Below are 14,591 nucleotides of genomic sequence, written 5' to 3' on the forward strand. Positions count from 1 at the left end.
CTCACCACGCGTGTCCTGTCTGTCTTCCTGTCATCAAAACGCTGTCCCACACCACGCGTGTCCTGTCTGTCTTCCTGTCATCAAAACGCTGTCCCACACCACGCGTGTCCTGTCCCACACCACGCGTGTCCTGTCCCTCACCACGCGTGTCCTGTCCCTCACCACGCGTGTCCTGTCCCTCACCACGCGTGTCCTGTCCCTCACCACGCGTGTCCTGTCTGTCTTCCTGTCATCAAAACGCTGTCCCACACCACGCGTGTCCTGTCTGTCTTCCTGTCATCAAAACGCTGTCCCACACCACGCGTGTCCTGTCCCACACCACGCGTGTCCTGTCCCTCACCACGCGTGTCCTGTCCCTCACCACGCGTGTCCTGTCCCTCACCACGCGTGTCCTGTCTGTCTTCCTGTCATCAAAACGCTGTCCCACACCACGCGTGTCCTGTCTGTCTTCCTGTCATCAAAACGCTGTCCCACACCACGCGTGTCCTGTCCCACACCACGCGTGTCCTGTCCCTCACCACGCGTGTCCTGTCCCTCACCACGCGTGTCCTGTCCCTCACCACGCGTGTCCTGTCTGTCTTCCTGTCATCAAAACGCTGTCCCACACCACGCGTGTCCTGTCTGTCTTCCTGTCATCAAAACGCTGTCCCACACCACGCGTGTCCTGTCTGTCTTCCTGTCATCAAAACGCTGTCCCACACCACGGGTGTCCTGTCCCACACCACGCGTGTCCTGTCCCTCACCACGCGTGTCCTGTCCCTCACCACGCGTGTCCTGTCCCTCACCACGCGTGTCCTGTCCCTCACCACGCGTGTCCTGTCTGTCTTCCTGTCATCAAAACGCTGTCCCACACCACGCGTGTCCTGTCTGTCTTCCTGTCATCAAAACGCTGTCCCTCACCACGCGTGTCCTGTCTGTCTTCCTGTCATCAAAACGCTGTCCCACACCACGCGTGTCCTGTCTGTCTTCACCAGAGGCAGAACAGCATTCAGGCTCCGGGAGAGGAACACGCAGCTCTGGACACTAACCGCTCCAGACAAACACCCTCCAGCAGCCGTGCATCTCCGCTACACAGACCTGAGCTCACCGACAAGCTCCCACAGACTGGCTGGTATGATGCGTGTTTTGAAACACTTGAATCTCCCTGACTGTGTGTCTGAACACAGCTCTCCCTGACTGTGTGTGTGTGTGAAGTTGTGAACACAGCTCTCCCTGACTGTGTCTGAACACAGCTCTCCCTGACTGTGTCTCTGAACACAGCTCTCCCTGACTGTGTCTGTGAACACAGCTCTCTCTGACTGTGTCTGAACACAGCTCTCCCTGACTGTGTCTGAACACAGCTCTCCCTGACTCTGTGTGCCTGAACACAGCTCTCCCTGACTGTGTGTCTGAACACAGCTCTCCCTGACTCTCTGTGTGTCTGTGAACACAGCTCTCCCTGACTCTCTATGTGTCTGTGAACACAGCTCTCCCTGACTGTGTGTCTGAACACAGCTCTCCCTGACTCTCTGTGTGTCTGTGAACACAGCTCTCCCTGACTGTGTCTGCGAACACAGCTCTCCCTGACTGTGTCTAAACACAGCTCTCCCTGACTGTGTGTCTGTGAACACAGCTCTCCCTGACTGTGTCTGAACACAGCTCTCCCTGACTCTCTGTGTGCCTGAACACAGCTCTCCCTGACTGTGTCTGAACACAGCTCTCCCTGACTGTGTGTCTGTGAACACAGCTCTCCCTGACTCTCTGTGTGTCTGTGAACACAGCTTGATGTCAGGAACCTTTCAGACGTCATGCAGACCGAACATGTTTGGGTAGCAGAGTGTTGCTCAGAAGACTGAAACATAAACCAAAGTCCTGCTGTTTGTAGAGCTTAAGAACCAGCGCTCACCCAGCTGCTCTGGGCTGCTCTACAAACTGTTTCATCTCTGTGTGGTTCTGACTGGGTCCACCTGACTGACTACAGGCAGACAGGTGTTCAGGCAGACAGGTGTACAGGCAGACAGGTGTTCAGGCAGACAGGTGTACAGGCGGACAGGTGTACATGCAGACAGGTGTTCAGGCAGACAGGTGTTCAGGCAGACAGGTGTTCAGGCAGACAGGTGTTCAGGCAGACAGGTGTTCAGACAGACAGGTGTTCAGGCAGACAGGTGTTCAGGTAGACAGGTGTTCAGGCAGACAGGTGTGCAGGCAGACAGGCCTCCTGAACACCGCATCATTCCCTCGCTCAGGGCAGGATGAAGAGACAACAGGAGGAGAAGAAAGAGGGGGAAGAAAGGAGGCTTTTATCCTCTCACGTTTTGTTCTTCTTCTTCTGATACTTTGTCACCATGTCTTGTAAACTGGGGACGAGTGGAAGGAAACACAATAGAACAGAAGAATAAGAGAAAAAAATGATGTGAGAAACACCAAACAGACTATAAAGGAGGAGAAGGGAGGAGGAGGAGGAGGGGGTAGTAGTGTTGTAGCAGAGAGTCAACAGACAAAGCATGGTACCATCACACCTTTCTCCTACTCCCGACAAGGGAAGGGTCTTTCCCCTTTTTGTCCTTATCTCCCAGAGCAGGAGCTTCAAAGCTTCTGGCCCAGCATGGGGTCAGGAACACAGGCAACATGGTCCCACAGTATCAGACAAAGGATTCATAAGAAAGAACTTTCTTATGTGGATTTACAAACATTCTTAAGGACTACATGGCTCATAGACAATATTTCAATGACAGTAGTCGATGTGTTATGATGTGTGCTTTTCTCATTTACTTAGAACGTCGTTTAATTTAATGTTTGATTATAACTTCCCTTCAGGTATAGTTAAGTCAGTCAATCTTGATATCAAAATAATTGTGTCATAATAACTAACAAAACCCTTTATGAATGTTGTATTGTTATATTCTGAAGTTTAAGCATTCCAAGGACTTTAGAAATAACAGAACTCAAAGCTAGCAGCCACTTCACAACTCTAAGCAGATCTCAGGATGACGCCCAGGTGGGAGTAACTGACCAATCAGGAATTCACCTTTACAAGGATACCCCTCTTTCCTTGGGGAATATAAAACCCCCCAACGTACAATCACCCCCGCTTGTTCGTAGGATAACTGAAGTGAACACATAATTTCTGACTTTCCTATTAACCTGCACACTCACTGAGCGCCCGGAACTTTGACGAGAGATTCCGCTTTCTATTCGTTGGACATAACGAACCATTGACTCCTTTCAACAGATCGACAAAAGTAACTGCGATTTGCAATGTTTCTTACTTGTGACATATTGGCATGTCGTGATTTAATTGTTGATGTTTGATTGTATTTTACAAATGATTTAACCTAACCATCGTTAGATCAGTTGCTATTGATCGTCCATTGTTTCTTAGAGGCCTACCTCTTCCTCTCTACCTCTCTCTCACTCTCTCTCCCTTCCCCCTCCATGCGCGCTCTACGCAACCATTGTGTAGCTCACTCTCATTAGAATCTAGGCCTACTGTACTACTCTAGCCAAACTAACCCATACCTTATCTGGTATTTGTTCATTGGGTGTGCTTTGCCTTCGGCAAGGGCAGAACCTTTGTTCTCTCACATATATATTCTTCTTCTTCTTCTTCTTCTTTTCCCACCCCTAAGCCTCAGTCAATATTTGCACTACATAGACAACATAGATGTCAAAAGTTTAGTCTTGGTCCCGATTGAGTTGCTTGTATTTTTATTTACGTTCCGTTGCACAGTTTAGGAGGTTACGTTTTTGTGGCAAAAAGTGTCTTCTGTCAAAGAAGGGTAATCTCTGCTAGCTACGTCACTACATACAGTGATGTCGATCTGCGTCTAATGAGTATTTTGTTAATTTCGTACCAGGGTCAGTTCTACATCCAAATGGAGAGCAGTGTTTTAAATATATGGCGAATGCGAAGACAGCCGAGGAGGAGGAGGGAATAGGAATGTTTCCCGTCTGTTAATGGGGGAGGAGGGGGGTAGAGAGATGGGGGAGGAGGGGGGCAGAGAGAGCAAGAGCAAAAGAAGGTATAGAGAAAGGCAGTAAGGAAATAATAAGTAAAAAAAAAAAAAATCTAATTGAATGACAACTTGGCAAAATAACGAGCATTGACCTTTAGTCAACTGTTCCCCAAAGCTGGAAACCGTTCTGAAAGAGCAGAGCAGCAAGTTGGTCTCCAAGGACCAACTTCTACTGTCACTCACGTAGGAGGCAGGAGAGAGAGGGAGAGGAAGAGAGAGAGAGAGGTAGAGAGTTGGAGAGGTAAAGAGAGAGAGCGGAAGAATGAGATAGAGAGGTGCCTACTTGTTGATAAGGTCGTCATTGTCATCACTCTCCATGTCGTCCTCTATAGCGGCCTGCAGGTCACCTATCCTCCTGAAAGCCAGCTTGAGGTCTGCCTGCAGGCTCTGATTGGCCGCCTCCAGACTCTCGATGTCCATTTCCTGAAGGGCAGTCAGAGTATGAGATACTGCAGCATGTCTGTTTCACACACACACACACACACATTCACCCCCCCCCCCAGGTGGCTGTAGAGGCCCCTGCTGGTCCCTGACCCCTGACCCCTGACCCTGGTCCAGTCTCACCAGCTCGTGTTTCTTGCGGCTGGCCTCTGACTCCTTCTTGGCCAGCTCTCCCATCTCCTCCTTCATGTCTCGGCTCTGCCTCTGCAGACGCTTGTTCTGGTCTCTCTCCCGGCACTCTGCTGCCACGCGCTGGTCTCTCTCCTCTGTCATCTTCTCCAGGTTCTCCTTCAGACGCCCCACCAGGATCTGGACAACCACACACAATCTCTGAGTGTGTGTGTCCTCTGTGTGTGTGTGTGTGTCTCCTCTGAGTGTGTGTGTGTCTCCTCTGAGTGTGTGTGTGTGTGTGTGTGTGTGTGTGTGTGTGTGTGTGTGTGTGTGTGTGTGTGTGTGTGTGTGTGTGTGAGCAGGCATCACAGCCCTGTCAAGGATGAAATCCTCACAGAGCCAGTGGGAGCTGTAGCAGAGAGGACATGAGACTAACTCTGAACTCAGGAATATAGAACCCCAGCATGGATCAGTCTGTTAGGGGTGTCCTCTACACTGTACAACCACATCTCACCATCTTTCTCTCCATCTCTCTCTCCCTCTCTCCATCTCTCTCTCCATCTCTCTCTCCATCTGTCTCTCCATCTGTCTCTCCCTCTCTCCCCATCTCTCTCTCCCTCTCTCTCTCCCTCTCTCTCTCCATCTCTCTCTCCCTCTCGTTATCCCTCCTTCCCTCCCCGCTGACCTCCAGGCGTTTGATCTGGGTCCTCTCGTACTCCAGCTTGGTCTCCAGCTCTCTGATCCTGGCCTCCTGTCGGCTGACCAAGGACTTCTCCACCATGGACTGCTCCTGGAACTCCAGCTGGCTCTGGAGTGACTGCAGCTGGGGGAGCAACACACACACACAGGACTGCTTGGAAACCAGGCCCACACCTCACTCAGTCCAACACACCGCTCTCCACTCCACAAGTGTCCGAGCCAATTAACAGACGGGAAACCTTCCCATTCCCTCCTCCTTCTCGGTGTGAATAACAAGCAGGCCAGATAACCCGCTTTATTGTTGTCTTTCCTGCCAGGAGAATTTGAGATGAATAGCCAATGAGCTGATAAGCCTTGTGGCCTCTAATAGCCAGGAGCCAGGGCAGCATCAGGGGGGATAACCATCACCAGGACCTTTGTGTGGGGAGATCAAGGCTTTACAAACGTGTTCAATCTGATACTTTGCTCATAACTGATAAGGGGATGAAAGTGAAACATTGACAAAAACTCTAGCCACAATGCACCAGGTCCCCCTAATGAGAGCTCTGCTTGTGAGAGGAGCAAGGTTTGGAGTTTCTCTTTCATGTGGTTAAGGAGACCGACACGCCTCTCTCAGGGAGCTGCTAATCACTGCCAGGTCGCAGGCTTTAGATGGCTATCTGCCTTCAGAACCACCCAGGGAGGGAGGGACTGTTTACAGGAGGGTGGGAGGGAGGGAGACAGAGAGAGAGACAAAAAGAGAGACAGAGAGAGAGACAGAGAGAGGGTTAGGGGGACTGTACCTTGTCCTGGACCTCCTGCTTATCCTTCTGAGCTTCTTCCAGCTGGGCCTGCAGATCACTGATCTGGCTCAGGTCCCTGGCAGACTGTACACACACCATACACAGAGAGAGAGCAGTCACTAGGTGTGTGTGGCTTGTGTGCATGCCTATGTGTGTGTGTGTGGCTTGTGTGCATGCCTATGTGTGTGTGTGTGCTCCATGTGTATTTAAGATATCAACTAAACGTGAACATGTCACAAAACAGTAATATGTAATATGTAGTAATATGTAATATGTAGTCATATGTAATATGTAGTAATATGTAATATGTCTGTGTCTCCTGTCGTTAACATGATGAGCAGTGGAACAGCCTCTACCCCTGAACTGTGACGTGAAGCAACAGAGCACCACCTTAGTAGTGCTTATCTTCACATCTCTGAACCACAACACCCACACGTGCAGAGAAAAACTGTTTTGTAAAAAAAAGCATAAATGCTGGCACCCACATTGTGTCACATTGAATAGAGGAGAGGAGAGAGAGAGGAGAGGAGAGAGGAGAGAGACAGGGAGAGAAGAGGAGAGTAGAGAGAAGAGGAGAGGAGAGAGAGAGGAGAGAGGAGAGGAGAAGAGACAGGGAGAGAAGAGGAGAGTAGAGAGAAGAGGAGAGGAGAGAGGAGAGGAGAGAGACAGGGAGAGAAGAGGAGAGTAGAGAGAAGAGGAGAGGAGAGAGAGAGGAGAGAGGAGAGGAGAGAGACAGGGAGAGACAAGAGGAGAGGAGAGAGAAGAGGAGAGGAGAGAGAGAGAGGAGAGAGACAGGGAGAGAAAAGAGAAGAGGAGAGAGACAGGGAGAGAAGAGGAGAGTAGAGAGAAGAGGAGAGGAGAGAGAGAGGAGAGAGGAGAGAGACAGGGAGAGAAAAGAGAAGAGGAGAGAGACAGGGAGAGAAGAGAAGAGAGAGGAGAGAGAGAAGAGAGGAGAGAGACAGGGAGAGAAGAGAGAAGAGGAGAGAGAAGAGGAGAGAGGAGAGGAGAGAGAAGAGGAGAGAGAAGAGGAGAGGAGAGAGAAGAGGAGAGAGAGGAAAGAGACAGGAAGAGAAGAGTGAAGAGGAGAAGAAAGAGAGGAGAGTAGAGAAGAGAGTAGAGAGAGAGGAGAGACAGGGAGAGGAGAGAGTAGAGAGAGAGGAGAGGACAGTGGAGAGAGATACAGAAAGGAGAGACTAGAGAGATAAGAAAGAGCAAAGAGAGGAGAGACAAAAAGGAGAGAGTAGAGAGATAAGAAATAGAAAAGAAGAGAGAGATGGATAGAGAGAATAGGAAGTGGTGTGATCTGTCATCTCACATTAACTGTCACTTCAGGTTATCACTATTTGTAACTCCAGTTGTGATTAGAGGCCCTGACTCTAAGAGGCGGTCTGCTGTGGGTCTGAAGGCAGCAGGCTACAGGCAGGAGGCTATAGGCAGGAGGCTTGAGGCAGCAGGCTAGAGGCAGGAGGCAGCAGGCGGGAGGCTAGAGGCAGGAGGCAGCAGGCGGGAGGGGGCTGGGCTGGAGGCAGCAGGTGTGACACAGCGCTGGTCAGACGTTATTAAGGCCCGGTCCAGACTGAGCCAGGAGGACAGCATATCTTAGGAGACAGCGTTACCTAGGAGACATCAGGAATACAGCGTTACCTGGGAGACGGCAGCCTTGTGCTTCTTCATGAGCTCATTCAGGTCCTCCTGGTCCTCCTCCAGACGAGACTGGAGATCGTTCTTCTCCCTCTGCAGCCTGCTCATCTGCTCTTCCAGCTGAGAGGAGGAGTGGGGGGGAGGGAAGGGGTAAGGGGAGGGGGGGGGAGGGAGGAGAGAGAGGAGGGAGGGGGGACAAAGGAGGAGGGAGAGAGAGAGGAGGGAGGGAGGAGAGAGAGGAGGGGTGGGACAAAGGAGGAGGGAGAGAGAGAGGAGGGAGGGAGGAGAGAGAGGGGAGGGAGGAGTGTTATCGCAGGTTGTTTTTCAGGCCAGAGAAAGTAATCAATGGTCATGATGGTCTTGTCTGTGGCCCATCAGAGCTCTCCTGCTGCTTGCCAGGCTGGTCCTGTTCTGCAGGAGACCCTCCAACATCATCAACTCTGACTGGCTCATTTAGACGCACAGAAAGACAGCTCGCCTCACCTGTATGGCAGGTCCTAAGGGGGTGTGTTGGAGTGAGTGTAAGTGTGAGTGTGTGTGTAGATGGACAGTATGTGTGAGTATATGTAGGTGTGTGTGTGTGCAAGTTAGGGCTGGGCGATATATTACAAAAAATGTACGATATTCGATATATATCTTGATATGTTCGCATTTTCATTTAAATAATAAAAAAAAGATTTTCTTTCGCCCCCATAAAAGAGGAGCCAGACGGTAATTGCAAAACACAAGCAACACAAGGACCAGCAAAAAAAATTATATATACATATATATAAAAATATACAAAATCTGTAATATTCAATGTATCGCCCAGCCCTAGTGTACGTGGACATGTGTGTGTGTGAGTGAGTGCAGGTGTGTGTATCTGCTAAACTGGTAAAGTGAGGCTCAGGGGCAGCCAGGGGCAGAGAACCTGCTGTCTGGAAGATTGCCAAGAACTCTGCTGCCAAACACACACTATATAAACACACTATATAAACACACACTGTATAAACACACTATATAAACACACACTGTATAAATCATGTTCTTCATATTCCTGCTCATTCTAACACCCTCTGGAATGATGTCTCTCAACAAGGTGTACAGTCTGACTACTGTAGTAACCCTGCCAAGTAAACAAGCTAGCTGGACATAATGACTATGCACAACTCTAACTAAATGAACTCTGCAGTAACGAAGCTGCCTTATGGTTTAGGATACTTCAGTGAGAGTGTTTACCTTAGCTTTACACTTCCAGACAGCAAGTTTAAAAAATGCAGCTCTGCACAGCTCTGGTTTACGGGGGTGGGTCAGTCAGGAAGACTAACTACCAGAAAATCTCGCTCTATCTCTCCCCTCCACTCTCTTTTATCCCCAATCTCCCTCTCCCCTCTGTTCTCTCGCTCCATCTCTCCCCTTCTCTCCGCCCCTCAGACTCACAGATATCTTGACCTTGACCACGTCCTCCATCTGGATGTGCAGGTCTTCTATCTCCAGCTCCATGCCCTTGCGAGCCTTCACCGCAGCTGCACAAGTGAACTCTGACTCCTCCAGCTGAGAGGAGGAAGGGGGAGGAGGAGGGGGGAGGAGAGGGTCATGAAAGAGGATTATTAGGCCAGGGTCAAAGATAATTCCAAAACTTCCCAGAGCGGGGAGGGTGGAGTAGAGGGGAAAGGAGGGGGGAGGAGAGATAAGAGGGGATGGAAGAGGGTGGAGGAGGGATGCGAGGCGATGGAGGATCTACCTGGTTCTTCAGCTGGGCGATCTCCCTCTTGCTGGGGGCGTTGTTCTTCAGATGGTCCAGCATGATCTGAGCATCGGCCAGCAGCACCTTGGTCCTCTTCAGATCTTTCTTCAGCTTCTTCTCTGTCTCCACATCCCTCTGGCCCACCTGGAACACGACACAGTCAGACAGAACAAGCTGGAACACGACACAGTCAGACAGAACCACCTGGAACACGACACAGTCAGACAGAACCACCTGGAACACGACACAGTCAGACAGAACCAACTGGAACACAAAACAGTCAGACAGAACCAGATGGAACACGACACAGTCAGACAGAACCAGCTGGAACACAACACAGTCAGACAGAACCAGCTGGAACACGACACAGTCAGACAGACAGTCAGACAGAACCAGCTGGAACACGACACAGTCAGACACAGTCAGGCAGAACCAGCTGGAACACGACACAGTCAGACAGAACCAGCTGGAACACAACACAGTCAGACAGAACCAGTGGGGGCGTACCTGGTCCTGGGTGCTGAGCAGTCGGGCCTCCAGGTCTCTCCTCTCTCTGAGAACTTTCTGTTTGTCGTCATATTCCTCCTCCAGCTGCTGCTCCAGCTGCTTGAGCTACACATGCACACACACACACACACGCACACAGTAGGATCAGCACCCACACCCCTATCCATCGAGCCAAATGGCTCCTCTGGTAGTTGTTCCAGAGAGCTGTAGCAGCACTGCATCAGTACATATCATCCACACACTCCAGACATGAACACATTAAGATGACAGGCTGATCTGAGATCTGGAATGACTGCAGCTCAGCGCTTATCTAACGAGGTGTGCCAAATCCTGAACACAATGTCATGTGACACATGGTCGGGTGCAGCGATGCAGCCTTAGGTGCAGCCTACCTTCTTGCTGCAGGACTGTCTGAAGTCCTCCACCTCCTCCTCCTTGCTCTCCAGCTCCTTACAGTGGGTCTGCCGGGTCCTCTCCATCTCCATCTCCAGCCTCAGCTTGGCCTGTCACACACACGGATGTTTGCCACCTGCTCCAGTATGTAGATGGTCCTATCTGCTTCAGTATGTGGATGGTCCTACCTGCTCCAGTATTTGGATGGTTCCAGCCTGTTCGTCCAGCTCCTCCTCCTGGTCCTTGACCTTGGCCTCCAGCTCGCGCTGCAGCTTGCGGACCTTGGACAGCGACGCCTCCTCCTTGGACTCGTGGGAGGAGAGGTCCTGTAGCTCCGCTTCCAGATGCTCCACTTTCAGGCTGGCCGCACTCAGGTCCACTTCCTTATCCTGGGGGGGGAGATTTACATTTACATTTAGTCATTTAGCAGACGCTCTTATCCAGAGTGACTTACAGTAAGTACAGGGACATTCCCCCGAGGCAAGTAGGGTGAAGTGCCTAGCCCAAGGACACAACGTCATATGGCAGAGAGAGAGAGAGAGAGAGAGAGAGAGAGAGAGAGAGAGAGAGAGGAGAGAGAGAGAGAGAGAGAGAGAGAGAGAGAGAGGAGAGAGAGAGAGAGAGAGAGAGAGAGAGAGAGAGAGAGAGAGAGAGAGAGAGAGAGAGAGAGAGAGAGAGAGAAGATGCAGAGATAGTCAGAGCCACGTCCATGCAGCAGGACGGCAGAGCAGAGGTGACAGGGACAGGATTCCACTTGAGAAAACCCTGTCATCCATCATCTGAGACTGTGTTGGACACACAGGAATGTGTGTATATCAGTGTTGACACGTGTGTGAATGTGTGTGTGCGTGCGTGCTCCCTACCTGCAGCTGCTGTCGGAGACTGAAGATCTCTCCGGTCATCATGTCCTTCTCCCTGGCCAGCTTCTCTCTCTGGGTCCTCTCTCTCTGCACCTCCTCCTGGGTCTGGCTCTGCTCCAGGTCAAACCTGGCACACAAACACAAACACACACACACACACCCAGGGTCAGAGGTCCGGAACAGGCCAGTTCACTCATTCTGAGGCTCGGGTTTGGGGAATATTCCAGAAATGTCTTTGTAAACAATGAGAGGACTGGCGGCAAGTCTGGTGCCTGGTCATCCTCCCATCAAGACTGTTACTACTGGAGGTCTGTTACTACAGGAGGTCTGTTACTACAGGAGGTCCGTTACTACTGGAGGTCCGTTACTACAGGAGGTCTGTTACTACAGGAGGTCCGTTACTACTGGAGGTCCGTTACTACTGGAGGTCCGTTACTACAGGAGGTCCGTTACTACTGGAGGTCCGTTACTACAGGAGGTCTGTTACTACAGGAGGTCTGTTACTACAGGAGGTCTGTTACTACTGGAGGTCTTTTACTACTGGAGGTCTGTTACTACAGGAGGTCTGTTACTACTGGAGGTCTGTTACTACAGGAGGTCTGTTACTACAGGAGGTCTGTTACTACAGGAGGTCTGTTACTACTGGAGGTCTGTTACTACTGGAGGTCTGTTACTACTGGAGGTCTGTTACTACAGGAGGTCTGTTACTACAGGAGGTATGTTACTACAGGAGGTCTGTTACTACTGGAGGTCTGTTACTACTGGAGGTCTGTTACTACAGGAGGTCTGTTACTACAGGAGGTCTGTTACTACAGGAGGTCTGTTACTACTGGAGGTCTGTTACTACTGGAGGTCTGTTACTACAGGAGGTCTGTTACTACAGGAGGTCTGTTACTACTGGAGGTCTGTGTTTTCACCTCATCATCTGATCTGCACTCAGCTTTAAATGTTACCAGTTGGCTGTTCTTTAGAAAACGTGATTGCATCTGAATCTTGAGAACAGCGCTGCTGTTAGTAACCGTGTGGCCCCACACTAAGCTGCATTCTAGTGTCCCCAACTGTCGGCTTCCTGTGATTCTCCTCTCCTCTGCCAAAAAGAGGCATATCGAGCATTTGCGCAGCTGAAAATCATTACTCCAACAGAGCATCTTCAATTAGCCTCGGGGGAGGGATCCCATTCTGCCATCGCCTCTCAAGTGCTACGAGTCGGAGTCATCTCCTCCTGCTAATGCTGCTCCTCAGACCTCTTCTGCCTCTCCTCCCTGTTCTCCAGTGCAGCTGACCTGATCCCTGTGTGTCCAGGTGTGTGCGTGTGTCCAGGTGTGTGTGTGTACCTCCTCTGTTTCTTCTCCAGCTCATGGTTGCGTCTCTGCTGTTCCTCCAGGTGCAGCTTGGTGTCCTGCAGCTCTGCAGTCATCCTCTGGCTCTTCTTCTTCAGCTGCTGCATGCTCCTCTGCTGCTCCTCACTGTCCGCCTGCAGCTCTGCAAGCTGACACACACACACACACAGTTTACTAAAGGTTTGACAGCAGCCAATCTGAGTGCCAGGTGAGATGATGCGTTACATCATCAGTGCATCTGATGAGAAGAAATTCTGCACCTATTCTGTTTATGATAACAATAATATCCCCTCCTCCCCTTTTTTCCCTCCCCCTCCACCCCCCATCCTCTCCTCTCCTCCCCCCCTCCTCACCCTTCTCTCCAGGTGTCTCTTGGCCTGTTGCTCCGTCTCCAGCTTGTCCTCAGACTCCTGCTGGAGTCTCTTCTTGGTGAACTCTGTCTCTCGGATCGCCCTATCGTACTTCAGACGCCACTCTCCTCCTGGGGGGGGGGGGGGGGGGGGGGGGGGGGGGGGGGGGAATCAAATGACATTTGGGATGACAGAGCCTTTAATCCAGGACTGTCTGCCTGCATGGAGGAACCAGCTTTGAGCGGCTGAAGTTGGTATCAGCAGCAATGCTGGAAGATCTGCTGGAGTCTAAACGAGATGCCAACAGATCTGGAAACTTCCCTCAAACAAACTTCTTTCATCAAAACCTAAAGCTCTGGGTAGTACCAGGCAAGCTCTTTAAGACTCTGGAAGGAAGGAGGGTTTTTAAAAGAAAGTTCTCCTAAATTATCCAGAGCTCAAACTGCAGAATACAGGAGACTCCATACTGAGAAACAGCCAGGCTAGCCAGTAAGGCTAAGGTCAGTCAGCATTTCAACTACAACGGTATTCATCAAGTACAATCACCCTGAGGGTCCGGAGGCAAGGGGGCTAGAGGTCAGGGGGGCTTGAAGTCTGGGGGCTGGAGGTCAGGGGGGCTGGAGGTCAGGGGGGCTGGAGGTCAGGGGGGCTGGAGGTCAGGAAGTCAGGGGGGCTGGAAGTCAGGGGGGCTGGAAGTCAGGGGGGCTGGAAGTCAGGGGGGCTGGAGGTCAGGAAGTCAGGGGGGCTGGAAGTCAGGGGGGCTGGAAGTCAGGGGGGCTGGAAGTCAGGGGGGCTGGAAGTCAGGGGGGCTGGAGGTCAGGGGGGCTGGAGGTCAGGAAGTCAGGGGGGATGGTGGTCTGGGGTCAGGGGTCAGGAGGTCAGCGCTCACCTGAGTCGTCCTCGTCATCGTCCAGCTCCCCGTTGAGCTCTGCTGTCCTGATCAGACGAGCCTCCATCACCTCCATCTCCATACAGCCCAGCTGCTTCTTCACAGCCTCCAACTTAGTCTACACAAACATACACACACAACTACAGTTTACATGTGCAGTCAGTTTGTCTGTCTGTGTTTTTGTTTATCTGTAGTGTCTCTCTGTGTGTGTGTGTGTCTGGGGTGTGTGTGTGTGTCTAGGGGGTGTATGCATGTGTGTGAGTGTGTGTGTTGTCTGGGGGGGGGGGCGGTGTGTACCTGCATCTCCTTCATGTCCTTCTCCAGTCTCAGTCTCTCTGACGTCTCTGTCTCTAGCAGCTGGGATGCTGATTCTCCTGTGTTCCTCTCGTCAGCCAGCTCAGCCGACAGCTCCGAGATCTGCTCTCACACACACACACACGTCAGTATACCCTCTGACCAGGTCCTCCTCCCTCCCCCGGTACAGCCCCCCAGACGACCCACCCTGCTCTCCAGACTCTCGCCATTCTGCCTCAGCTCGTTCCTCTCCTTCTCCACCTTGTCCAGCTTCCCTCTGAGCAGCAGGATCTCCTCCTGGAGGAGAGAGAAGGCCAGGGCCGTCAGACAACCCAGAGAGAGGAGCAGCAGCAGGCGGCCTCCGAGGCCTGCCCACAGCCCCAGGGAGCCCAGCCACGCCACCACGCCTGCCCACAGCCGCCAGCCCATCCCTGCTCCCAAACACACGACGGGAACAAGGAGATGAAGAGCTGCAGGAACGCCGTTCTCTGAACAGGAGACCACGCAGCGTGTTATGCAACACAGAGGAGAGGAGGCAGGGTGTGGGTGGCAGGCAGGCAGGC

At 51.7% G+C, this 14,591-nt stretch overlaps 1 protein-coding gene across 14 annotated transcripts in view; it reads right to left on the reverse strand.

Moving 5' to 3' along the window:
- The window catches only part of LOC124468198 (unconventional myosin-XVIIIa-like), a 59,575-nt gene that overhangs the window by 5,968 nt on the left and 39,016 nt on the right, over window positions 1–14,591 (reverse strand). For 11 of the 14 annotated variants that reach the window (XM_047020831.1, XM_047020823.1, XM_047020828.1 and 8 more), the window contains 17 exons: window positions 14,236–14,325; window positions 14,032–14,151; window positions 13,735–13,852; window positions 12,849–12,976; window positions 12,490–12,644; window positions 11,159–11,282; window positions 10,484–10,684; window positions 10,295–10,405; window positions 9,903–10,007; window positions 9,393–9,539; window positions 9,089–9,202; window positions 7,673–7,789; window positions 6,029–6,112; window positions 5,233–5,370; window positions 4,560–4,745; window positions 4,279–4,418; window positions 2,292–2,336 (listed from right to left, as the gene is read on the reverse strand). In XM_047020831.1, coding sequence (XP_046876787.1) covers window positions 2,292–2,336; window positions 4,279–4,418; window positions 4,560–4,745; window positions 5,233–5,370; window positions 6,029–6,112; window positions 7,673–7,789; window positions 9,089–9,202; window positions 9,393–9,539; window positions 9,903–10,007; window positions 10,295–10,405; window positions 10,484–10,684; window positions 11,159–11,282; window positions 12,490–12,644; window positions 12,849–12,976; window positions 13,735–13,852; window positions 14,032–14,151; window positions 14,236–14,325 — 2,123 coding nt within the window. The remainder of the gene's footprint in view (window positions 1–2,291; window positions 2,337–4,278; window positions 4,419–4,559; window positions 4,746–5,232; window positions 5,371–6,028; window positions 6,113–7,672; window positions 7,790–9,088; window positions 9,203–9,392; window positions 9,540–9,902; window positions 10,008–10,294; window positions 10,406–10,483; window positions 10,685–11,158; window positions 11,283–12,489; window positions 12,645–12,848; window positions 12,977–13,734; window positions 13,853–14,031; window positions 14,152–14,235; window positions 14,326–14,591) is intronic. The other 3 variants (XM_047020832.1, XM_047020825.1, XM_047020824.1) reach the window with 1 other exon arrangement.

This window comes from Hypomesus transpacificus, chromosome 5, assembly GCF_021917145.1.
Source record: "Hypomesus transpacificus isolate Combined female chromosome 5, fHypTra1, whole genome shotgun sequence".
Taxonomy (NCBI): domain Eukaryota; kingdom Metazoa; phylum Chordata; class Actinopteri; order Osmeriformes; family Osmeridae; genus Hypomesus; species Hypomesus transpacificus.